The 24,633-nt window shown below is 38.9% G+C and overlaps 1 protein-coding gene across 2 annotated transcripts in view; it reads right to left on the bottom strand.

Moving 5' to 3' along the window:
* The window catches only part of PCCA (propionyl-CoA carboxylase subunit alpha), a 436,739-nt gene that overhangs the window by 242,132 nt on the left and 169,974 nt on the right, over window positions 1-24,633 (bottom strand). For both annotated transcript variants that reach the window (XM_001092670.5, XM_015121385.3), the window contains exons 11-12: window positions 23,491-23,585; window positions 18,467-18,617 (exon numbers count right to left, since the gene is read on the bottom strand). In XM_001092670.5, the coding sequence (XP_001092670.3) occupies window positions 18,467-18,617; window positions 23,491-23,585 (246 nt within the window). The remainder of the gene's footprint in view (window positions 1-18,466; window positions 18,618-23,490; window positions 23,586-24,633) is intronic.

The following is a 24,633-nucleotide window of genomic DNA, read 5'->3' as shown; positions in this document are numbered from 1 at the left end:
CTGTGAGGAGGAGGCTGATGAGAAGTGTTAAAAATTCCTTCAACAGTGGGATATTTGCAGTTAGAATTGTTTGGCAGCTGGTAAGTAGTGGCCCAGCTGCTTAGTCAAAGCAGAAACTGCCCCTAAAAGTGTAAGGCCCACCATAGATAAGTATAACCAACATCAGTGTGGCACTCTGAAATGTACAAAATCCTTCCACACATGCACAAACTTCTTCAATACATCACTGTCATTTAATAGAGAAGGCATAGGAGATTGCTCTCAAGATACGGTGTGGTGAGAGAATGGTGAAATTTTTTGTTATCAAAATAATGTTCTTTTAAATTAACAAAATTTTAAGTGACATTTTTATTCAATATATCCCATCTAAACTGACAGATATTACAAAGACTTTTTTTTTGAAAGCTGTCTTTTGTAAGCAGAGCTTGCTGGATTCAACTTAGCAAAGTAGTTTAGTGTGATTACCCATTGAAATATGAGGAAACTGTCCCATTACATAAAATTCAGTTTCATAAGTGTGTGGCATAATAGGCCTCTGTCTTTGTAGTTTGTTGCTATTCCAGCCTGAAAGGATGGTCAATGCCATTATTTTTGGTTCTGCTCTGTCTGTTCAGAAAGATTCTGCTCTTTCTGTTCACAGAACGGAATCTAGCATGTACCTACTAAAATTCTGAAGCTCTACCTCCTGAGAATACAGGATTTCAAAATAAAGATCTAAAGTTATTAGATTTTGATCCACAGCACTCAAGGATAAAAAGCATGTTGGGAAATAGGCCCCAACACATCACTCCTATAAACTCACCTTGGAAATAATGGTTATATTCAAGAGTGACCATAAAAACTGAACAGATTCTATTACAGGGCTCCCCTGATGACCCCAAGAATAATAATCACATGAAGAAATGATAAGGAAATTGTTATTGGCTAAACTGTGTCCCCCCCGCCCCAAAATTCCTATGTTGAAGTCCTAGACCCACTACCTCAGAGTTGACCACATTTGGAGGCATGGTCTTTAAAGAGGTGATTAGGTTAAAATGAGATCATCAGAGTGGGTCCTAATCCAGCATGACTGGTATCCTCGTAAGAAGAGAAGATCAGGACCCAGACAACACAAGGCACAGAGGAGAGGCCACAGGAAGACACAGGGAGAGGATGGCCACCCACAAGCAATGAGAACAGCCTCCAAAAGAAACCAACCCTGTTGGCCCCTGGATTTTGGACTTCCAGCCTCCAGAACTGTGAGAAAACACATTTTTGTTGTTTCAGCCACGCCAGTGTATGATACTTTGTTATGGCAGCCCTAGCAAACTAATACAAAGACCAGTTTTAAAAAGTTAAACATAGATCAAGAGTCCAGAACTCAGACAGCAAGATCGTTTACAATATGCTTTAAAACAAAATCCCAATTGTAAGTGCCTGAAAGGCTTACCTATACATATCTGTACACCAAAAACTTCTTTCCTTCAACTTTCTACTAAGGTTCAGTAAATAATAAGGAAGAGTATAACACATCATACCTTCCATCCTCAGTTTCCCAGCACAAAATATGCCCAAACAGCCCAACTCTGGCCTACTCTAAACAGCCTGAGAGCCCTGGCCTCTATCACTTTAAATATAATCAAAAAGGTCAACATTTGCTCACATCCAAAATGTCCCTTCTGACACGAATGAAATTTTACAATTAGTTAGAAATCCTTTTCCCAATAATTTCTCCTCATTCTTTCTACCAAACACTCCAACTCCATAAAAGACCAAAATCTTTTCATCTGGCAAGTCTAGAAATATTTTTTTTAATCCAAAACTACTCTGAAATTAGAATATGGTATTTTTTCAATTATAGTCAATTGTTATAAACCAGAATTTAGGTTGCAGTAGTTTTTAATTTTTAAACAAATGCAACACCCAAGGGCAAAATCAAGTTGCAAGAAAAGTTTCTGAAATCCTTCTGGATATAAAGGTTCCCTGTGATGCAGAATTCTCCCTGATGAGATTAGAGTGTGTGGCCCTCATAGAATTCAACAATCGCACTGTACCTTTCCTTCCATGGTAAGAGGAGATTCCTCCTCCACTGCACCAATCAATATAAGCAACTGACTAAGGCTAACAAAAGTGGGACAGTTTACCCGTCTGTTCTCAAAGATATGGACAGCTGACTGACCATGTTTGGGGTTTTAATTACTTATTAAGATTTTATTCCTTTCTATTTGGGAATTTTCTAACTTCTATAGCCTTTGTAGACTATACAGAGGTTGCTTTTCCAAAAAATTTAAATCTAAAAAAACCTAGCATCTGGAAATTAATTACACACACACATACACACATACACACACACACACACACACACACACACACACATACACATACACGAATTTGGAAATGTGTATTATTAAGGGTCCTAATATTAATCTTAACACAAAGGCCTAAGCCATGTAGTAAATACTTTTCTCTATCAGCTTCATTTTTGGAAGAAAAGATTTCAGTTTCCATTTTTCCTCCCAGACTCTTCTTACACAAACACCCTTTAACAAAAAGGAGGTCTCGGCCGGGCGCGGTGGCTCAAGCCTGTAATCCCAGCACTTTGGGAGGCCGAGACGGGCGGATCACGAGGTCAGGAGATCGAGACCATCCTGGCGAACACGGTGAAACCCCGTCTCTACTAAAAAATATTAAAAAAAAAAAAACTAACCGGGCGAGGTGGCGGGCGCCTGTAGTCCCAGCTACTCCGGAGGCTGAGGCAGGAGAATGGCATAAACCCAGGAGGCGGAGCTTGCAGTGAGCTGAGATCCGGCCACTGCACTCCAGCCTGGGCGACAGAGCGAGACTCCGTCTCAAAAAAAAAAAAAAAACAAAAAGGAGGTCTCTTTAAAAGTAGTTAATATTTCAAATATGTTTGTTCACATGTAACAATAATTTTGCAGTTAACTGACAAGAGAATGAGAGACAGTTATTATTTAATATGTGGCTAAGTCTGCCATCTTTTCAGATGTCAGACAGGCTTTATATTAACGACAATAGCAATAGCAATAATGTTAATAATAATGACAACAGTAAGAGTAAAAATGTCAACCAATATATAACAAACAGCATGCAAATGTTATGGATAAGATACTCACAGTTAGCAGAAAGAATGTGTGCTCAGTATAAACCAGGTACTAATTTGAATATTTAAACTATATTAACTCATTTAATGCTGACAATCCTATATAGCAAATGCTACAATTAATGTCATTTTACTAATGAGGAAATCAAAACATACAGAAGTTAAGGAACTTGCCTATGGTCATACAGCTAAGTAGGAAGAGAACTAGAATTTACTTGCTCTGAGTGAAAATAGTAGATGTTTGCAATTAAGAAAAACAATGATTAAATGAGTTCTCCATTAGTCAGTTACAGTTGTTCTAAAACATTTTACAATTTTGAATCTCACTGAATGTCTCCACAAAAAACTATATATCTGACTTCATAGGGTTTACAGACTTCCCTAAAGCTCGTGAGAGATCCAGATAACCCAGGTTAGCTATTCCTGCTTTGGGATCCTGTCAAAACCAGCCTGGCTCCCACCTCTCCACTCCAAACTCCATGCTGTCTATCTCCCCAGAGTTAACAAGCAGCTGAGGACACGGGAAGCACCAAGATCGAGGGAGAAGATGAGAGCCAAGAACTGGGAACAGGCTCTTCTCCCTCTCTGGCTGAATGAAAACTGGAGACTAGCTTCAGAGAACTCTAGGGGAAGAATGTGAAAGGAACACATCAAGGACATAGATTGGCCTGCAAAGAGTCATGGACCTCGGGGGAAAAGTCAATAAAGGCTCCAGATGGGTCCATGGTCTCTTTGCCCAGGAATCCAAGTAGTCAATAAAAATTAGCTCAATTCTGTCCTTGAGATGAGAATGCTAGGAGACATATGCTCTTCCAGGCCTCTGGAGGAGATATGGTTGTGTCTTCAACCATTTGAAGGGCTGCTGTCACTTAGAATAGTTCAAGAAGCAGAACTCAGTATTGATAACCCCCAAACAACCACAGCAAAACCACAGCAGGGGGATTACTACCACGAGAAAGAAAAAAACATTCAGAATACTGATTACACAGGCCAAGTGAAACAGAGCTGCTGAAGGACAGGGAAAATACAACTTTACCCAAAAAGCAGTAAAGGCACTTAAAAACTTAAGGAGTAGCAATGCACATACGTGCATGTGCACACACACCCCGTGTCCTCCTTCCATTTCCCCAGGGGATTGGTCCCAGGACCCCTGTGAATACCAAACTCTACAGATGCCCAGGTCCCTGATAGAAAATAACACGGTATTTGCATCTAACCTATGCATATCAAACGACCCGTACCCTTTTCTTTTTTTTAAGAAATGGGTCTTGATCTGTCGCCCCAGCTCAGTGCAGTGGCATGATCATGGCTCATCACAGCACTGATCCCCTGGGCTCAAACAATCCTCCTGCTTCAACCTCCAAAAGTTCTGGGATTACAGGCATGAGCCACAGCACCCAGCCCTTCCCATATACTTTAAATCATCTCTAGATTACTTATAGTAATACAATATAAAAGCTATATAAGCTGTTGCTGTGCTATATGGTGTTTTTACTGGCATTTTTTCATTGCTGAATTGATATTTTTATTTTATTTTTAAATTTTTAAGCCACAGTTAATTGAATCCACAGATGCAGAACTAGTAGGTAAGGAGAGCTAACTGTAATGCACAATTAGAATTTCTGAGCTAAAACAATGGGATTTCCCAATTGCACAATGTAGTCAGTTACTTCAAGGAGAGGATAATCACTGCTGCAACCTGAATTAGTAACCTGGAAGATCAATAAAGAAATAATGTCAAGAGACACAGCATAAATACAAAATGACAGTTATCGTAAGAGAAATCTATCCAGTAGACTTAAATTGCAAAAACTAAAAGTTTCACAAGGAGAAGAAAATTGCTGAGGGAAAGAAATAGTTAAATAACAGAAGAAACTTCCTCTGAAATGAAGCAATACTTAAACCTGAACACTGAAAAAGGGCATGGACTAAAAGGCAGGGTTAGCGTATACAAACACACACCAAGGCATATCCTGGTTGGAAAAAAAGTCCCTGAATTCCAATGATTAAAAGAAAATTAGAGCCAGGCACAACGGCTCATGCCTGTAATCCCAGCACTTTGGGAGGCCAAGCTGGAGGATCACTTGAGACCAGGAGTTTGAGACCAGGCTGGGCAACAAAGTGAGACCTCGTCTCTACAAAAAAATTCAAAATTTAGCCAAGCGTAGCAGCATGCACCTATGGTCCCAGCTACTTGGGAGGCCGAGGCAGGAGGACTGCTTGAGCACAGGAGGTCAAAGCTGCAGGGAGCCAAGGTCATGCCACTGCACTCCAGCCTGGGTGACAGGATGAGAAAAAGAGAGAGAGAGAAAGAGAGAAATTTAAAAAAAAAAAAAAAAAAATCGGGCAAACTTTCAGACAGCAAGACTACATTATCTCTAATGGGAAAGAAATGAGAATGACACCAGATATAATACTAGAAGCTAGAACACAGCTGAAATTCATATACTCCTGAAAGCCAAGAACCGAAACCCAATCCTGATCAAGAATCCTGTACTCAATCAAAACAGTATTCCCCTTTCAGGGCTAAAGAAACATAGTTGAGGATGTGACATTTCAGAGCGTATACTCCACAAATTCTACTGAAGAAATTTCATGAAAAATATGCGCTACATAAACAAATGAACTAGGGCAGAAATCTCAAAAAAGAAAGATGAAGATACAGCAAATAATGAAAGATGTGTCTGGGCTGTACACACAGGAGTTAAAAAAGGTCTTTGGAAACACAAGAGATAAACTACAAAAGAAAGTCAAAAATAGCTCAGAAGTATTAAATTATCTTAGCAAATCTTCAGTGTTGGAAAGTCGAGGGAACTAGTTACATCATCTTTACAAATGATAGAGAAAACGTCTGTCTGAATAGAACAATAAATAAAATTTTAAAGGACAATAGAATTTCCAAATTATCAATGGGAAACAAAAGGGATAATTAACAATTATTTCAGCAACAAACAGAAGAGGAAAAACAAAATAGAAGACAAGAAAAAAACACTTAAAATATAAGATAAAATAAATAAAATCAAGTATTTAAAATGGGAAGAAGTAAATTTTCACACTAAAAGAAAATGTTGGATTAGGTTCTTAGAAAATTTTTTCAGGCTGGGTGCCAGCGGCTCACTCCTGTAATCCCAGCACTTTCAGAGGCCAAGACAGGAGGACCCCTTGAGCCCAAGAGTTCCAGACCAGCCTGGGAAATATGTTGAGACCCGCTGTATACAAATACATACACACACACAATTTTTTCTAAACTAAAAAACAAAACAACTAATAAAGAAGGCTTTAAAATAAAGGACCAGAAAAAAAAGGAGGAGATACAATATGATATGAGTCAGAGTAGGATTTGAGATTAAATATTTAAACAAGATGAACATTCAGGCAAGAAAAAAAGGCACAGAATTCATGTATAAGAGCCATAAACCCACATACATCAAATTACGCTGCACACAAATATGTAAAAATATGCATTAGGAATGCAGAGAAAACTTAAAGACATATACTTCAGTATAACGTGAAATTACATGATGTCTGATATCTGTGTTAAAATACTCCAGCCAAGAGAAGAACAACTGAGAAAAAGAAGGCATACCTGAAACAACACTGGGAAGTAAATAGGAAGCTGGTTGCAGATCCCTGGGGCTCTATTCTACTACTGTTGCTATTCTGAAGTACTTCTGTATGTGTGAAAATTACAATGAGGAAAAGAAAGTGTGGCCGGGCGCGGTGGCTCAAGCCTGTAATCCCAGCACTTTGGGAGGCCGAGACGGGCGGATCACGAGGTCAGGAGATCGAGACCATCCCGGCTAATACGGTGAAACCCCGTCTCTACTAAAAATACAAAAAACTAGCCGGGCGAGGTGGCGGGCGCCTGTAGTCCCAGCTACTCGGGAGGCTGAGGCAGGAGAATGGCGTGAACCCGGGAGGCGGAGCTTGCAGTGAGCTGAGGTCCGGCCACTGCACTCCAGCCCGGCGACAGAGCGAGACTCCGTCTCAAAAAAAAAAAAAGAAAGTGAGACAGACACACAAAGGGAGGAAGGAGGAAGGGAAAGAAAAGAAGGTGAAAAGGAAAGAAAAGGAAAGAAGAGAGACGGAAAGAACCAAAGAAGGAAAGAAGGAAAAAAATGCAAAGATGTCTTGGATACGAAGATTTTTGAGGCAATGAACCTATTCTTATGATACCATAATGGCAGATACATTTGTCCAAACTCACAGACTGTGTAACACAAAGAGCAACCTCAGTGTAAACTACAGACTTTAGTTAAAAACAATGTATCACCAGGTGCTCTGGCACAGGGCTATAATCCCAGCACTTTAGGAGACAGAGGCCCCAAGAGTTCGAGACCAGCCTGGCCACATAGTGAAACCTCGTCTCTACAAAAAAATACAAAAATTAGCCAGGTGTGGTGACGTGTGCCTGTAGTCCCAGCTACCTGGGAGGCTGGGGTGGCAGGATCGCCTGAGCCCAGGAGTCCAAGGCTGCAGTGAGCTGGGATCTCACCACTGCACTCCAGCCTGGGTGGCACCAAGACCCCCATCTCTAAAAACAAACAAACAAACAAACAAAAAACCCACAATGCATCAATATTGGTTCATCAGTTGTAACAAACGCACCACACTAATATGAGACACTGAGTAGAGAAATGGTGTGGGGTGAGGGAGGGGCATATGGGAACTCTCTGTACTTATATATTCTATAAACCCAAACTGCTCTAACAAATAAAGTTAGCTTTTAAAATTATGATGAAAAACTCCACCTATCTCTTTCTTAAACAGATTCAATTTTTAAAGGGAAAGAAAAAGAAGAAAAGATATATAGAGGAATTGAATAAAACAATTGATAATCTTAAATTTTAATAGATGATATTCCCTCATAAAATTCTGAAGGTCTACCACAGAAAGATGTTTGAAGTCCTACAATCATGAAGGATACCAGTATCAAATGGTTTGCATCTGAGTTCTAATTTCAAATATAAGGGTAACCTTATTACCCATTTAAGAATTCAAATACAGTACCCACAGGTATCTCTAAAAAATAAATTTTTTATTTAAAAAACCCTAACTTTATATAAAATGAATCAAAATAAAGAACTCATTAATCATGAAGCTATGGTGAGATGCTGACAGTGACCATAAAGAGATAAAATACACAAGTAAGATGAAAGCTCTAGGAGAACCATGCCTACAGAAAAGAAAGGAAATGCTACAATCACATAGAACTAATAATAAAACAAGCAAACATGAAGAGTTAGGAAGTAAAGACAGCAGGATTAAATATAAGCATGCCAATTTCCATTACATTTGTAAAAAAGAAACAATATACCCTTTCAGGCTGAAATATGAAGAAAAATGATGACAAAAATATAAATGTTTTTCATAATCACTTTTCTTATTAACAACATATTTTAGTTCCATGTCACTGGAAGGGAAAAAAAGAACATATTTTAGGAATTAACCTATCTGTGGAAAGTTATAAACATCTATCTTAATAGTCCAGCAATTCCGTCATTCTAATTTCTTTTTCTTCTGTTAAATGTAAATATAATAAGCTAATCTATAGGCTAATTTTTCATATGGAAAAATAAAAGTCATGAGAAAGGAATAGTTCTACTAGATACTGTTCTATAATATATAGCTATAATACCTAAACCAGTGTGGTGCTAGGAGATGAATAAGCAGAAAAATTAAAAAAAGAAGAGTGAAGTAATAGGTCTGCATACATCTGTGATTTCAGTATGTAATGTAGATAGCACTTCTAATTATTACAGAAAAGACTGATTATTCAATAATTGTTGGAACAATCAGGTAGTCATTGGAAAATAAAATAAAATGAATTCCAAATGAAGATTTCACCATGAAAGATGAAATATTTGAAGAAAACATGAAAGAAAACAGTTTGATTTCTCATAGAGCACAGAAAGCCTAAGTATATCACACCAGAAATCACAAAAGAGAAGATTTAAAAATTAAACTGCATACCAGTAAAAACTTTCTATATAAGAAGAAAAAATATATACAAAGTTAAAAAGGCAATAGATAAGGAAAAATACCTAAAAATCATATCTGTTATGTTTTCATATATGTATTTGTTATCCTGCCAGGACATTAAAAAAAAAAAAAAAAAAAAAAAAGGTTTCTCCTCCCTTAACTGTCCTCCACCTTATCCAATTTATCTCTTTAAATTAGCCAATCGGAACTAGTTTAGCCTGTGCGGTCTAACCCTAGCCAACAAAGGAACGACGCAGCAGCAGGGGCCATGTGCATCAGGGATAAGAACCCCTTTCCCTCCCTTGTCTAAGTGTGCGCTCACCATTGCTCCATCTGTAAGGGCACACCCTTCTATAGAAGAACCTTGCCTTGCTGAGAATTAAAAAGAAAATCATATTAAAAAAAAAAAAAAGCTTTTTGCTGAATCATAGATCAGTGCAGTTGTTTACTCACAGAACATCTTAGCCCCATTCCTCATACCTCACTTCCCCATGGGGCAGTGTAGTTAATGGCCTGCTTCCCCCACACATGCAGAGGAGTATGCACCTCTAGAAAGGAAAGCTCATCAGTGACAGACTGGATTAAGAAAATGTGGCACATATACACCATGGAATACTATGCAGCCATAAAAAAGGATGAGTTTGTGTCCTTTGTAGGGACATGGATGCAGCTGGAAACCATCATTCTCAGCAAACTATCGCAAACACCGCATGTTCTCACTCATAGGTGGGAACTGAATAGTGAGATCACCTGGACTCGGGAAGGGGAACATTACACACCGGGGTCTATTATGGGGAGGGGGAAGGGGGGAGGGATTGCATTGGGAGTTATACCTGACGTAAATGACAAGTTGATGGGTGCTGACGAGTTGATGGGTGCAGCACACCAACATGGCACAAGTATACATATGTAACAAACCTGCACGTTATGCACATGTACACTAGAACTTAAAGTATAATAATAAAAAAATTTTTTTAAATAAATAAATATATATATATAAAATAATTAAAAAAAAAAAAAGAAAGGAAAGCTCAGACTATCAAACTCAGAGCTTGTAGAAGAGTTGCTGGCATATCTGCCCCTCCTCAACTTTTGGTGGTGGGGATAGGGGGGTGAGAAGGTGATGTGGAGAGGCAGCACAGCTCTCTGGGGAGGGGCAGAGAAGGGGAAGGTCTCTATTTTACCAGCCTGGGCTGTCAACAAACGGCTTCAAGGGCTCTGCCTTTAGGGTTGCTACCCCTTAATCCAACTGCCAGGGTCTTTGCTCAGAAAGCACCTGCCCTGTAGACCTATGAAAATATTCACAAAGCCACTCCTTTCTGACAATACCACAAATGTCCCCCGAAAATAAACAAATACCTACACATCAATAAGAAAACCCAAAGGGCAAACGATCTAACAGTCAATTCCCAGAAAAGGAAATATAAATGAATCTATAAAGAAAAATTCAACTTTATCATGATAAATAATGAAAACAATATACCATTTTTCACTATCATACAAAGATCAAAAGGCAAAAAACACTTTCGGCCAGGGAGAGAAGAAACAAGCTCTCCTTTAAGAGGTAAACTGATAAAACTTAGCTAATTTATAAAAGCACATATATTCCCAGCAATTCTACTTCTGCACGTGCAAAGTGGATATAAAGGGTCACTCATAATTGCATTATTTGGGATAGCGAAATACTGGGAAAATTATCAATAGAGATCTGGTGAAATTATATGACTGTTACATCCCTATGACTCGTTATTAAAAGTCATCAAAATGAAAAAGATAATGCTTTAAATTAGGCATGGAATATTCCCAAATTAATACGTTAAAAAAACAAAGGTTCCTTTGACAGAGGAAAAATAAATGGCTGTGATAAAAGTGTGGTATGCAGAGTAACTTTTCCATTGTAGACTCTTATGAATCACTAGATTTTTTTAAATGAAGTATTATAAGTTCTGAGTATTACCATTCAATAAAATAAGAAACTAAAATTATCCCAGCAAATTACATACATAGTAGTCCCCCCTTATCCTTGGGGGACTTGTTCCTAGGTCCCCAGTAAATGCCTGAAACTGTGGATAGTATAGAATATGATTGCTTTCAATTAGAACACTTTTCTACTCATGTCTTATACATACATTTTAATGTCTTTTCCATCTTAACTAAGCACTTACCACGCACTGTGGCCATAACTTTTGAAGTTTGACTTTTGACAGCAAAAGTAGCACCAATTTCTTTTCCTTCTTCACAATGCCACCGATAGAAGATTCATCCTTACCGCAGATCTTAGCAACCTTAGCACATGACTCTTTTCTTTCCTTATTAAGCCTAGAACTTTCACCTTTTCACCTAAAGGAAGCACTTTCTGGCTTCTCTCTGGCATATATGAATTGCCAGCAACAATACTCGTGCGTGCCGGGGCCATTATGAAATAAAGTAGAGGGTATGGAATGTAATTTCCTAGCAAGCTATCCAATATACAAAACATAGGTACTTAGATAGCCTTGACCAACTGCACAGAATTATTTGATAAAAATATCAACTTCAGGATGGGCACGGAGACTGACGCCTGTAATACCAGCACTTTGGGAGGCTGGCGGGGGTGGGGGGGACAGATCATGAGGTCAGAGATCGAGACCATCCTGGCCACATGGTGAAACCCTGTCTCTACTAAAAATACAAAAATTAGCTGGGTGTGGTGGCGCACGCCTGTAATCCCAGCTACTCGGGAGGCTGAGGCAGGAGAATCACTTGAACCTGGGAGGCGAAGGTTTGCAAGCTGAGATCACACCACTGCACCCCAGCCTGCTGACAGAGTGAGACTTCGTTTAAAAAAACAAATTCAACCATAGGGTCTTATAACAGAAATGACCATAGCACAAACTTGAACAAACTTATAACCTGAGATAAATGAGCCAAAAACAAATGGGAAAAAAAGATAACATAAGAACACAGTAACAAACTGCCCATTTGTTAATTCCATAAATACTGATAAGTACCTCAATTAAAAAATCTTGTATCCCTTGGGTCTGGAAAAGAATACAAATATTTTGCAGTCATCTCAAATTGTCTTCAAAATCAAATTATAAGCTGTTATTCTCATTATGACAAAATAAAGTCTCCACTTTAACCAAAAACATGATTTCCCAGCTAATTATCTAATTAAATATACTTAGTTATAAAGATATATTTTAATCAAAATCAAATTAATCTTCAAAAGAAAAATTCTGTCACTTCTAAAGATAGTCACAAAATAAAATATAGGCTACAAAGGTAATTTCAAAGGAAGTATGAGTTTTGAGGAACAATTACTGAGCTACTATCTATAAAAATGCTGCAAGTATTTATAATATTGGTCTCAAAATGCATCTAGATAGATCACTTCTGCCACATTTAATGAAAATCAGCCCCATTATTTGATAGTTACACTTTACAATGAAAATGCAGCAATGTTTTTAACTTTTTACACAAAACTTACAGATTAAAATTGTGGTGATTATATTCATGTGAAAATGGTGGGCTGGCAGTCAACTTTCCCTCCAAACTACTTCTAAGGTATACTCTTACACTGCAGAATACAGACGGTTAAAAACCCTATTCCCAGACTCCCTTACAGCTGAGGTTTCCATGTGACTGCATGAGGTTCTGGATGTGTCAATCAAGTGCATATGCATGAAATTTGGAAAGGAAAAGTGAGCTAGCAGTGATGCACAGACTGTCATTCCACCGCCCGCTCACTGCTTTTGGGGGGTGTTGAAAGTCAGGACACAAACTTATTTAATCTATAGGGATAATGTATCTCTAAAGCCATCAGCTTGGAACTTGGGCTTACTGGGGACTAGAAAACAATTGGTGGGGAATGTGAGATGCGGGAGGTCTTCTTAAAAACATCACAGGGTAAGAATATAGGAAGGAATCAGCCAAAACCAAGATGAAAACACAGATTTGCAAACCCAACACTCAACACCATTTCTGCCCTAAAGTCATTTGCCATTCCAGGAAAAAAGGACTATGAATATTAGCTATACTTTTGGTGGCGTCAAGAAATCAAAAGCATAACCATGAAGACAGGAGGCCACCAAAAGTATCAGTTTATCAAAGAACCCTGATAAATTACCCCCACTTTCAGTGGGCACCATAAAGGAATGCAACCTACAGATAAGACTGAACTGGAATAAAACCAACCATTCTCTAGAACTGCAACTGGGCTGTGTATCCCTTCAGGAGTTCAAGGAACCTTACACTTTGAGCTTAGATTGCTGTAGTCACAAAATACTACTGTCCATAGGCATGCAGCAGAAAAAATAATTGAAAAAACTCTATAAGAAAGAATCCATCATCCTGGGTTTTAATTAATCAATAAAATAACAATTTTTAAAATAACTGTATATGACAGTATAATAACAAGGCCCAACAGGAAATCAACAGCACAACCAAGAAACAGCACAAAAAACAGATAACAGAAGTAGTCATAAGACGTCATATGTCAAAATATCAGACACGTACTACAAAACAAATAAGCTAATTATGTTCAAAAAACAAAAGCCAAAATTGAAAATTCAAATAGGAGACAAGAAAAGATAAAAGTCAGTGAATCATACTTTTAAAAGAACCAAACAGAAATTTCAGAACTGAAATATAAACAATTGAAATCAGGAACTCAATGGGTGATTAATTAAATACAGCAAAAGGGAAGGGAAGAAAGACAGAAGAAATTTTCCAAAAAAGATGAAAAATATCAAAGAGGGCATAAGAAACATAAGAGATATATTAAGGAGGTCTAAAATGAAAGTTATAGGTTTATTCATTTGTGTGTGTGTGTGTGTGAGATTGTTCCAGAAGTAATGGTGGAGAATTTCCAAAAAAATATTAAAAGACGTTAATCCACAGAAAAAATATTCAATAAATTCCATGTACACATGTGTGCAAATCAGCGAAAAGTTAAAGAGAATCTAAGAGAAACAGAAATTCATAAAGGCTACCAAAAGCAAAAAGCAATTATGTCCAAATAAGCAGAATACAGAATGAGTGGGGAAGTCTCGCCAGAAACAGTGAAATAATATTTTCAATAAATTGAAAAAAATACTAGCCAAACTAAGATTTCTAATTATTTCTTTTTCTTTTCTTTTTTTTTTTTTTTTTTTTTGGTACAGACAGGTTCTATGTTACCCAGACTGATCTTGAACTCCTGGGCTCAAGGGATCCTCCCACCTCAGCCTCCCAAAGCACTGGGAACACAGGGATGAGCCACTGCACACAGCCAAGATGCCTAAGAGGAGTAAACACACATTTCATGAACGAGGCAACACAAAGTCATTGGCTGTCAACAAAAAGAGTTTGTCACAAGTAAACCTCTAAAAGAAACTACCAGAAACAAAGTAGGACAAACAAAAGGTAAATATGTGGGAGGAATGGAATGAATGATGACTAAAATAATAAGAGAAATGGCTTTGAGGGATAATTGTACTCAAGTCAGGAGACAGTAAACGGACTTTAAATGTTTTAAGCTCCCTTGTACAGTCTGGCAGCTCAGGTGAAAACATACTGTTATCAGATTTTTTTTTTTTCTTTTTTTTCTTTTTTTTTTTTTTGAGACGGAGTCTCGCTCTGTCGCCCAGGCTGGAGTGCAGTGGCCGGATCTCAGCTCACTGCAAGCTCCGCCTCCCGGGTTCACGCCATTCTCCTGCCTCAGCCTCCCGAGTATCCGGGACTACAGGCGCCCGCCACCGCGCCCGGCTAGTTTTTTGTATTTTTTAGTAGAAACGGGGTTTCACCGTGTCAGCCAGGATGGTCTTGATCTCCTGTGGTAATGCAGAGGTTCTACCAAAAGATCAGAAATATTTATAACCCCCAAACTTGTACAGGAAAAAAATTAAGTGATAAATACTGCAAAAGAAAGAAAAACAAGGAAGAAGACCAGAGATTGTACAAGAAGAAAATATTTTTTAAAATTAGAAATTTAAACTCAAATATACCAGCATTTCTGTTAACTTTCTAAGGAGCAAAGGGTCAAGACACAAGACGAAGATATCAAACTAGGCTGAAAAATTATACACTGCTTACAGAGGCACATATGAACTGTCTTCATACAGGTAGGTCGAGAGTAAAAGGATGAAGAAAGCCACAGCATGCGAAAGATAACCATCAGGAAAGAGGTAGAAATCCACCTGGAGCCCAGACCATCAGCTTCCCAACTGCTGGGGAGCGGCAGGGCCACCGCGGAACTCGCCTCAAAATTCAAGGACACAAGGTCTGTCTACCACTAAGGCACAGGGAACAGAAAACAGCCCTCCTGCACCCATGGGAGGGCTAACCAGGGCCCAAGGGAGTCTCCCCCTAGGAAAGAGGCACAGGCATAAAGACACGGCTCCCAGGAAGCACGGGGTCAGAGGCAAGCCCTCAAGCTCAGGATGAAGCAGGCATGCAGAAACCCCACAAGCAGCCCCTTGGTGCACATGTGAAAACTACAGCAGGAATGCTTTCAGCTCGACCCAGCTCATGCCTGCAGTGACTCAACACGCCCTGCCACCCACCCCGTCCCCCAAAGGCCTAACAGAAGAAGAGTTGACACTGTTTTTAGGCATAAGTATGCCTTTCTCAGTCTCTCCTGTCCTACTCCACCCCTTAGTCATCAGCCCATAATTCCCCCACTCACCCACCCCAGTCCTAGGCAAGCACGATTTATTTATCTCTGTAGGCCACATGTGTTGTTTGAATGGTGTACTGGACTGAAGAGGGTCCTGTCAAAATTCACATCCACCTACAACCTGTGACCACGACCTTACTTGGAAACAGGATCTTGGCAGAGGTAATCACATTATGATAAGGCCGTACTAAATAGGAAGGGTCCTGAATCCAATGTGACTAGTGTCCCTATAGAGAACCGGAACTCTGGACACAGAGATGCACAGGGAGCAGGCAACATGACATCTGAGGCAGGGATCAGAGTTATGCTGCCAAAGCCAAGGAACACCAAGGACTGTCAGCAACACCACAACCAGGAGAGAGGCATGGAGTGGATTCTCCCTCCAACCGCCCAGGAAGGACACACTCAGCTGGAACCTGCATGATAGACTGTGGCCTCCTGAAGCATAAGAGAACAAATTTCTGTTGTGTTAAGCTACAGTTTACGATCATTTGTTATGGTAGTCCTAGCAAACCAACACAAATTTCATAAAACTAGAATAAACTATCTATAGAAATCTAATAGATAAAGAAATAGTGGCATTTTCTTAGAAAACGTATCATACAGGAGTTCCATGAAATAGCATGAATCTCACAAATACCATGCTGAAAAAAGAAGCCAGGCACAGAAGAATAAATACTATACAATCCCATTAATATAAAGTTTTAAAAAACAAACAAAAGCAATAACACTGCTTAGGTATGTATAATTCAAAGGAAGAATGATATGAAAACTGAGGGTTCTGAGAAGTCAGATAGGAGACAGCTCTAGGGAAGATGGAGGGGGAATCCGAATCATTGAGAAGGGGAAGAAAATGAGGCTGGTGTAAAAAGAGGGGGCTGTTTTGTAAATACTTCTAGACCCAGTTGATGTTTACATCGATTTTTGCTTTATAATAATATGTTCAATTATACACCTGTGTTCTATGTATGTTTCTGTATAGTTCACAATTTAAACAAAAGAAAAAAGGGAAGGAGGAAGGAAATAAAGCCACCAGTTACAACTCCGGTAGCTTCCTGAGATTTGGTTAGAACTAAGGAATATGTCCCCCAAAGCCAACAGTTCCAAGGGCAGCCACTTGATTCTCAACCTCCTCACTGTGGCAGAGGTGCCGGTTCCTCTGGGAGCCTGGCTGGGTGGTACAGCAGTGGGGGTCACTCAGGAAGTTCACTCTGGGTACCCTTCCTTCCTCCATCCTTCCAAAGATTTTATAATCACTGAATTACTTCCTACTTATAATAGCTAGAGTAATTTCTCTTAACAGCACATACACACTGACAAATACAGTTCATCTAGAAAGGTTCAAGAAAAAAACAAAGTGGTATTTCCAACATAAAGTATTAACAGTGACAAAGCAGAGGTCTAGATACTGAACTTTAGAGGGATACTTATCCGTCATTCCTAACAGATGTCTTAGCACAAGCATAAAAACTAAATATTTTTAATCCTTTGGGTATATACCCAGTAATGGGATGGCTGGGTCATATGGTACTTCTAGTTCTAGATCCTTGAGGAATCGCCATACTGTTTTCCATAATGGTTGAACCAGTTTACAATCCCACCAACAGTGTAAAAGTGTTCCTATTTCTCCACATCCTCTCCAGCACCTGTTGTTTCCTGACTTTTTAACGATCGCCATTCTAACTGGTGTGAGACGGTATCTCATTGTGGTTTTGATTTGCATTTCTCTGATGGCCAGTGATGATGAGCATTTTTTCATGTGTCTGTTGGCTGTATGAATGTCTTCTTTAAAGACACATGCACACATATGTTTATTGCGGCACTATTCACAATAGCAAAGACTTGGAATCAACCCAAATGTCCATCAGTGACAGACTGGGTTAAGAAAATGTGGCACATATACACCATGGAATACTATGCAGCCATAAAAAAGGATGAGTTTGTGTCCTTTATAGGGACATGGATGCAGCTGGAAACCATCATTCTCAGCAAACTATCGCAAGAACAGAAAACCAAACACCGCATGTTCTCACTCATAAGTGGGAACTGAACAATGAGATCACTTGGACTCGGGAAGGGGAACATCACACACCGGGGCCTATCGTGGGGAGGGGGAGGAGGGAGGGATTGCATTGGGAGTTATACCTGATGTAAATGACGAGTTGATGGGTGCTGACGAGTTGATGGGTGCAGCACACCAACATGGCACAAGTATACATATGTAACAAACCTGCACGTTGTGCACATGTACCCTAGAACTTAAAGTATAATAATAATAATAATAATAATAATAATAATAAAAAGAAAAAAAAACTAGTAGGCCGGGCGCGGTGGCTCAAGCCTGTAATCCCAGCACTTTGGGAGGCCGAGACGGGCGGATCACAAGGTCAGGAGATCGAGACCATCCTGGCTAACATGGTGAAACCCCGTCTCTACTAAAAATACAAAAAAAAAAACTAGCCGGGCGAGGTGGCGGGCGCCTGTAGTCCCAGCTACTCGGGAGGCTGAGGCAGGAGAATGGCGTAAACCCGGGAGGTGGAGCTTGCAGTGAGCTGAGATCCGGCCACTGCACTCCAGCCTGGGCGACAGAGCGAGACTCCGTCTCAAAAAAAAAAAAAAAAGAAAAGAAAACTAAATATTTAACACTTTACAGAGTTAATTTTTTAACTTTTATAAAACAAAAATGAGTGGAGAAGGAAGGGTAAAGTACAGAGGCATGGAGAGGAATAAAAAACAGTTGTTGTTACCTGGAGTCTTGTATTCATTTCCAAGAAATAAAAATTCTTCTTCGAGTCCACAAGGAACTCTACGGTCCCAGCAGAGGAATATTTTACTGCTCTAGCAAGAGCTACAGCTTGTTCTCCCATTGCTCTTCGAGTCTCCGCATCCAAAAAAATGCTACATATACAGAAAAAGTGTTTGTCTACATTTTGGACAAAAATAAAGTTATCTTTTGTGTGCATTACATAAACGTTTTCTTAAAGTTTACTCAGATATAGATCATCTATATCAATTTAAGAATTCAAAATATGATGCTTTATATACGTTTTATAATATATGTTGACTATATTATTAAGCATAACATGCTTAAATAAGTCAACTTTGGATTTGTATAAAACTAACATTTGAACTTTTCACATTACTCTGCAACTTCAATCCATTTACAAAATATAGTTTAACTTGCCTGCCTGAAGGTGGGTTTGGTATCTTGAAGCCAAACATGCAGGATTTAGTGGATATATTGCTGATTCTTGTTATCTCTTCAACTTTTAATATTTAACATATATACATATATATTCAGAATTGCTTCGAGCCAAAAACTGGGAGAAAAATAACTTCTTAGAAACTAACATACACAATCAATCCTCATTGTTCATGGAGTCCATATTTACAAATGTGCCTACTTGCTGAAATTTATTTGTAACCCCAAAATCAATACTTAAGGCGCTTTCATGGTCCTTTGTGAACAAGTGCAAAGAGGTGAAAAATGTGAGACTCCAGCATGCTAAGGCTGAACAAGGTGATGCTCTCCCTTCCTGTTTCAATGCTCATACTATAACAAGCGTCCTTTTCAAGGTCTATTTAGTGTCACTTTTTTTTTGCATTTGTGTGTGTTTGTGTGTGTGTGTGTCATTTCACTGTGTGAAATGGCCCTCCAAGCATTGTGCTTAGGTGCTGTCTGGGGTCTCCATATGCAAGAAGGCCAAGAAATACTGTCTGGAGAAAATGTGTGTGGAATAAGCTTCACTCAGGCATGTGTTAGAGTCTTGTTGGCCAGGATTGTGAGTTCACTGTTAACGAATCAACCACAGATATTAAATAAGAAATACACATAAAACAAAATTATGTGTTAATCCACTGAGGAAAATGTTATGAGCAAAGGCTCGCAGGAACCTAACACTGTATTTCCCCTGGGGCAATTATTCAGTGTAGACTAATTCAGTAATCAAGGTGACTTTGGAGAACATAACCGCCACAAGTAACAAGAATCAGCAATATATCCACTAAATCCTGCAGGTTTGGCTTCAAGATACCAAACCCACCTTCAGGCAGGCAAGTTAAGCTAAAACGATTTCAACAAACCCTGAAAAAATATCATCAAACCACTTCTGCATTTTCACAGATTTTGCTTCTATGAAAGAAAGGCTCTGAGAACAAAACATTGACGACTTTTCTACTTGTGGGTTAAAATTATTCTCAAATGAGCAGGATTGAGACAGCATGCTAGAAAAGCTTTATTATGGAATAGTATAATAAACTTGCATGAACCTGCCTCCAATATATAGTAATTATTAATCCATAGCCACTCTGGCTTTATCTGTGCTACACGCCCACTTCTCTACCAGGCCCACCCTTTATTCTTTTTAAAGTGAATCTCAAATTAGGTATCATTTCACTTGTAAAAACATACATATCTGTTTCTATGAGACAAAGTACTCTTTTGTAACACAACTATACAAAAAACAAGAACTTCTTAAAAACATTTAATATCCACTTCTTAAAAGCATTTAATATCCACTTGGTATTCAAATTTCTCTATCTCATAAATATCTTTATACAGCTGATTTCTTTGAATCAGGATCCAAATAAGGTCCAAAACTGCATTTGATTGGTTTTTGTATCTTAAGACTCTTTTAATCTGGAATGCCCCCTTCCCCATTTTCTGGCCAAGGATCTGGTCATTTTACTGTCTCATTCCTCCCATTCTTGGTTCAACTGCATGCAACTCCACGTTGTCTTTTAACACTCACATTACATTTCTATTTCATATAGATTGCTAGTTAGACTCAGAGCCTTGAATATATTCAAGTTGGCCTGGGGTGGGGGAGGGGGAAGAGTTCACAGGTGGGAAGTGTACTTCCTACTGTCTCCCTTTTGGTGACATTAGAATAAAATAACGGGTTCAAGTGTTTTGAATCTTATCAATAATATAGTTTGCATTAAGCTAATGTATAGACATAGATGACATTTCAATAATAATTGGCTGACAAAACTAATGCAACTAAAAAAAAAAAAAAAACCAACTAACAATATCATAACATTTGGAGAATCTCAGTGCAGTTGAGTGAAACTCTCCTTCTCCTATTTGATTTTGCCTTTGTCCTTTTCAAAAGCCCTGCTAGATACCCAGAGATATGAATGACCCTAACTAGCATTGCCCTCAAACCACATTAGTAGATTATTTTTTTTTTAATTAATTTTTTTTTTTTTTTTTTTGAGACAGGGTCTTGCTCTCTCACCCAGGCTGGAATCCAGTAGCATGATCTCGACTCACTGCAACCTCAACCTCTGGGTTTAAGCACTCCTCCCACCTCAGCCTCCTAAGTAGCTGGAACTATAGGCACACACCACAACAGTCAGCTAATTTTTTACTTTTTTGTAAAGATGAGGTCCCACTATGTTGCCCAGGCTGGTCTCAAACTCTTAGGCTTAAGCAGTCCTCCCACCTCAGCCTCCCAAAGTGCTAAGAGTACAGGTGTGAGCCACCGTGCCCAGGCAATTCTTATTCTAGGGACTGAAAACTGCACATTCCATTTATTTTAACATTTCACAGTGTACAAATACATATCAAGTCAGTATTAATGATGAGTTCTAGTTTTTTCATTTTGATTCCTACTGCTGTAAATTTTCCTTTTTTTTCTCTAAATAAGTAGATATGGTATTCATTATGAGAAGTTTACATTTCTAGACAAAGAGAAAAAACAAACAGATTTTATGATTCAAAGTTCCCAGTCTGGGAAAGATTTCTATCCCAGGTAAGACTTGAGTAGATTTTGACTAAAAACAGAAGGTTAATTGAATTGGAATTGATAATGCAGTCAAGGAAACAGAAAATTACAAGACAAGTGTGCTGAAGACTCTTACTGTTCTACCAGTATCCTTTTTCCCCTTCTTCCATACTACAGTATTACAGTACTACAGAATTAGTTCTAGCTCAGCACACGGTTTCTTAAGAAAAAGATACTTATAAGTCTCCCTAGCTAAGTGTCTAACTTCAGATCAACACCAAGTAATTAGCTTCGGCATCTTCCAGGATCTTCCTAAAGACACAGGAAGAGGATTCCCTTTGGCTTTTCTTCTTCCTCCCTTCTTACATCCTGGTCCTGGGCCTTGAGAACTAGATGGCCACATCTTATATAAGCTACACAGTTCTGGCCGGGCGCGGTGGCTCAAGCCTGTAATCCCAGCACTTTGGGAGGCCGAGACGGGTGGATCACAAGGTCAGGAGATCGAGACCATCCTGGCTAACACAGTGAAACCCCGTCTCTACTAAAAAATACAAAAAACTAGCCGGGCGAGCTGGCGGGCGCCTGTGGTCCCAGCTACTCGGGAGGCTGAGGCAGGAGAATGGCGTGAACCCGGGAGGCGGAGCTTGCAGTGAGCTGAGATCAGGCCACTGCACTCCAGCCTGGGCGACAGAGCGAGACTCCATCTCAAAAAAAAAAAAAAAAAAAAAAAAAAAAAAAAAAAAAAAACCACACAGTTCTTCACAGCATACTGGCTGGTGTGTAAGCACAAGCATCCCATGAGACAGGAAGTGGAAGCTGGCAGTTTCCCAAGGCCTGGGCTGGAAACTGGCATAGCATCACTTCTAAGTAGTCTATGGGTCAAACATTCACACAGCACAGAATCAAGAAAAGGGAACACTGATCCTTCCCCTCACTGCTCAAAGAGAAAAATGTCAAAGGATTTGGGGTCCATGCTTTAAAACTAATACACCATGCTATATTTTTAAAAACCAATATAACTAAAATAGATTTTAATTTTTAACCATTACTCTGGGATTAAAAATACACTCACATTCTCACTATTTTCAGAAACTATATAGGCATTATGTCAAGATATGCTAGCTCGGCTGATTAAAGCTACAATAAGCTATATTTCTTAGTGTCTGGTAATTAAAAATTACTAGGAACACTCACCTGAGGATTTTTAAGAACAAAGAGAATACCAGAGTATATACAAATAGCAAACTAGCATCAAATTAGAAATGAGGCTCCATACACCAAACTCATGAAAGGTGCCCTGGAGAAGTACCCAAAGTGGCTCTGATAATTCAAGGAATTTCCAAGAACCACACTCCAAAAGCCTTTCATGGTAGGATAAATTCAGAACCAACTTTATGAACCCTTCACCAACATGAAATTCTAGAAGGCATATATCTCAGAAATCCCATGAAATACCATCAGGTTCCATACTTCCTAGAAGCCTGCAGAAGTCATAGTTGGTTGTCTACCCAACTTCTCCTCTAATAAAAACCCACTTCTTTTTCAAGTATTCTCTCATTTTTATACATTAAAGCACTGAAGAAATCAAGTAACAAGTTCTTAATTATAAAAATATGCAGTAAGAGAGTCCACATGAACATTAGTGCAATTGTAGCCAATAAAGCAAACAAATACAAAAAGAAATGTGGCTGGGTGCAGGGGCTCACACCTATAACCCCAGCACTTTGGGAGGCTGAGGTGGGCTAATCTCTTGAGGCCAGGAGTTCAAGGCCAGCATGAGCAACATGGCAAAACCCCATCTCAACAAAAAATACAAAAATTAGCTGGGCATGGTGGCACTCGCCTGTAGTCCCAGCTACATGGGAGGCTGAGTTGGGAGGATCACTTGAGCCTGGGAGGTGGAGGTGCAGTGAGCTGTGATTGCACCACTGCACGTTAGCCTGGGCAACAGAGTGAGACCCTGTCTCTGAACGAATGAATGAGTGAATGAATGAAATGCATAAAAGCAGCCACTTTATAAACGTTCCCTGGGAGAGACTTACCTTGGTGCTTCCTCCACCACCTTCTGATTTCTTCTCTGAATTGAGCACTCTCTTTCATTAAGCCACAAAGCATTCCCATGTTTATCACCTAGAACCTGAAAGAGCAATACCATTTGAAGAACCATATAACCACACCCACAAGGTAGATGATGGTTAATATTTTCCCCATGCAACATCTCTTGGTTTTTAATACTCAAACCTCATAGTATATACATACCTCTCAAAACATTATTTTGATTCATGTTAATAGAGGAAAACTTTATTATTCCAAAGCTCAATAAAACATTTTTATCAAAAAGATTTGAGGAAAAAGTGTTCATATCACCTTTCAAATACAATGAGTAAAACATCAGAATCAGTTGTACAAATTTTGTGAAGGACGCTGAGTGTTAGTGAAGGGGATAAACACTGGATGTCAATGTTGCTGAGGACTGCCACTGCAGCTTTATTACAAACATCTGCTTGAAGTTAACATTATTGAATGTCTGTTGATTGGGAAATGACACTGCATGCATTTACATCCAATACGTAATCTGTTATTTATCTATGGATGTCTTTACTGTGGTTTATTTTTGTTCTAGGAAACTGGTAAAAGGTCTGGAGTTAATATACAACACATTATAGTTTTTCCCATTTGCGATACTCGTTGAACATCTCTAACCTGAAAATCTGAAATCCAAAATGCTCCAAAAGCTGAAATTTTTTGACATGATGCTCAAAGTAAATGGTCACTGGAGCATTTTGAATTTTCAGATTAGGGATACCCAACCAGCAGGTATAAATGCAAATATTCCAAAACCCAAAAAATTCTGAAATCTGAAACACTTCTGGTCCCAAGCATTTCAGTTAAGAGATATATTGAACCTGTAATGGAAAATAAGCTGAGATTGCCAGATAAAATACAAGATATCCAGCTACATTTGAATTTCAGATAAACAATGAATAATTTTTTTCTAGCTATGTCCCAAGTACCACATGGAACAATGATTTAAAAATATCATTGTTGATCTGAAATTCAAATTTAATATGTATCTTTTTCAGCTAAATTTGGAAACTCAAAAGCAGCTCTTTATTAAAGTTTTTGCCTACAACATCTCATTTTCAGAAATGGACCAATCTATTTTCAGATTTAAGAAGTTGATG

This window comes from Macaca mulatta, chromosome 17 (genome assembly GCF_049350105.2).
Source record: "Macaca mulatta isolate MMU2019108-1 chromosome 17, T2T-MMU8v2.0, whole genome shotgun sequence".
Classification (NCBI taxonomy): domain Eukaryota; kingdom Metazoa; phylum Chordata; class Mammalia; order Primates; family Cercopithecidae; genus Macaca; species Macaca mulatta.
This window is presented reverse-complemented; position numbering and strand designations above follow the sequence as displayed.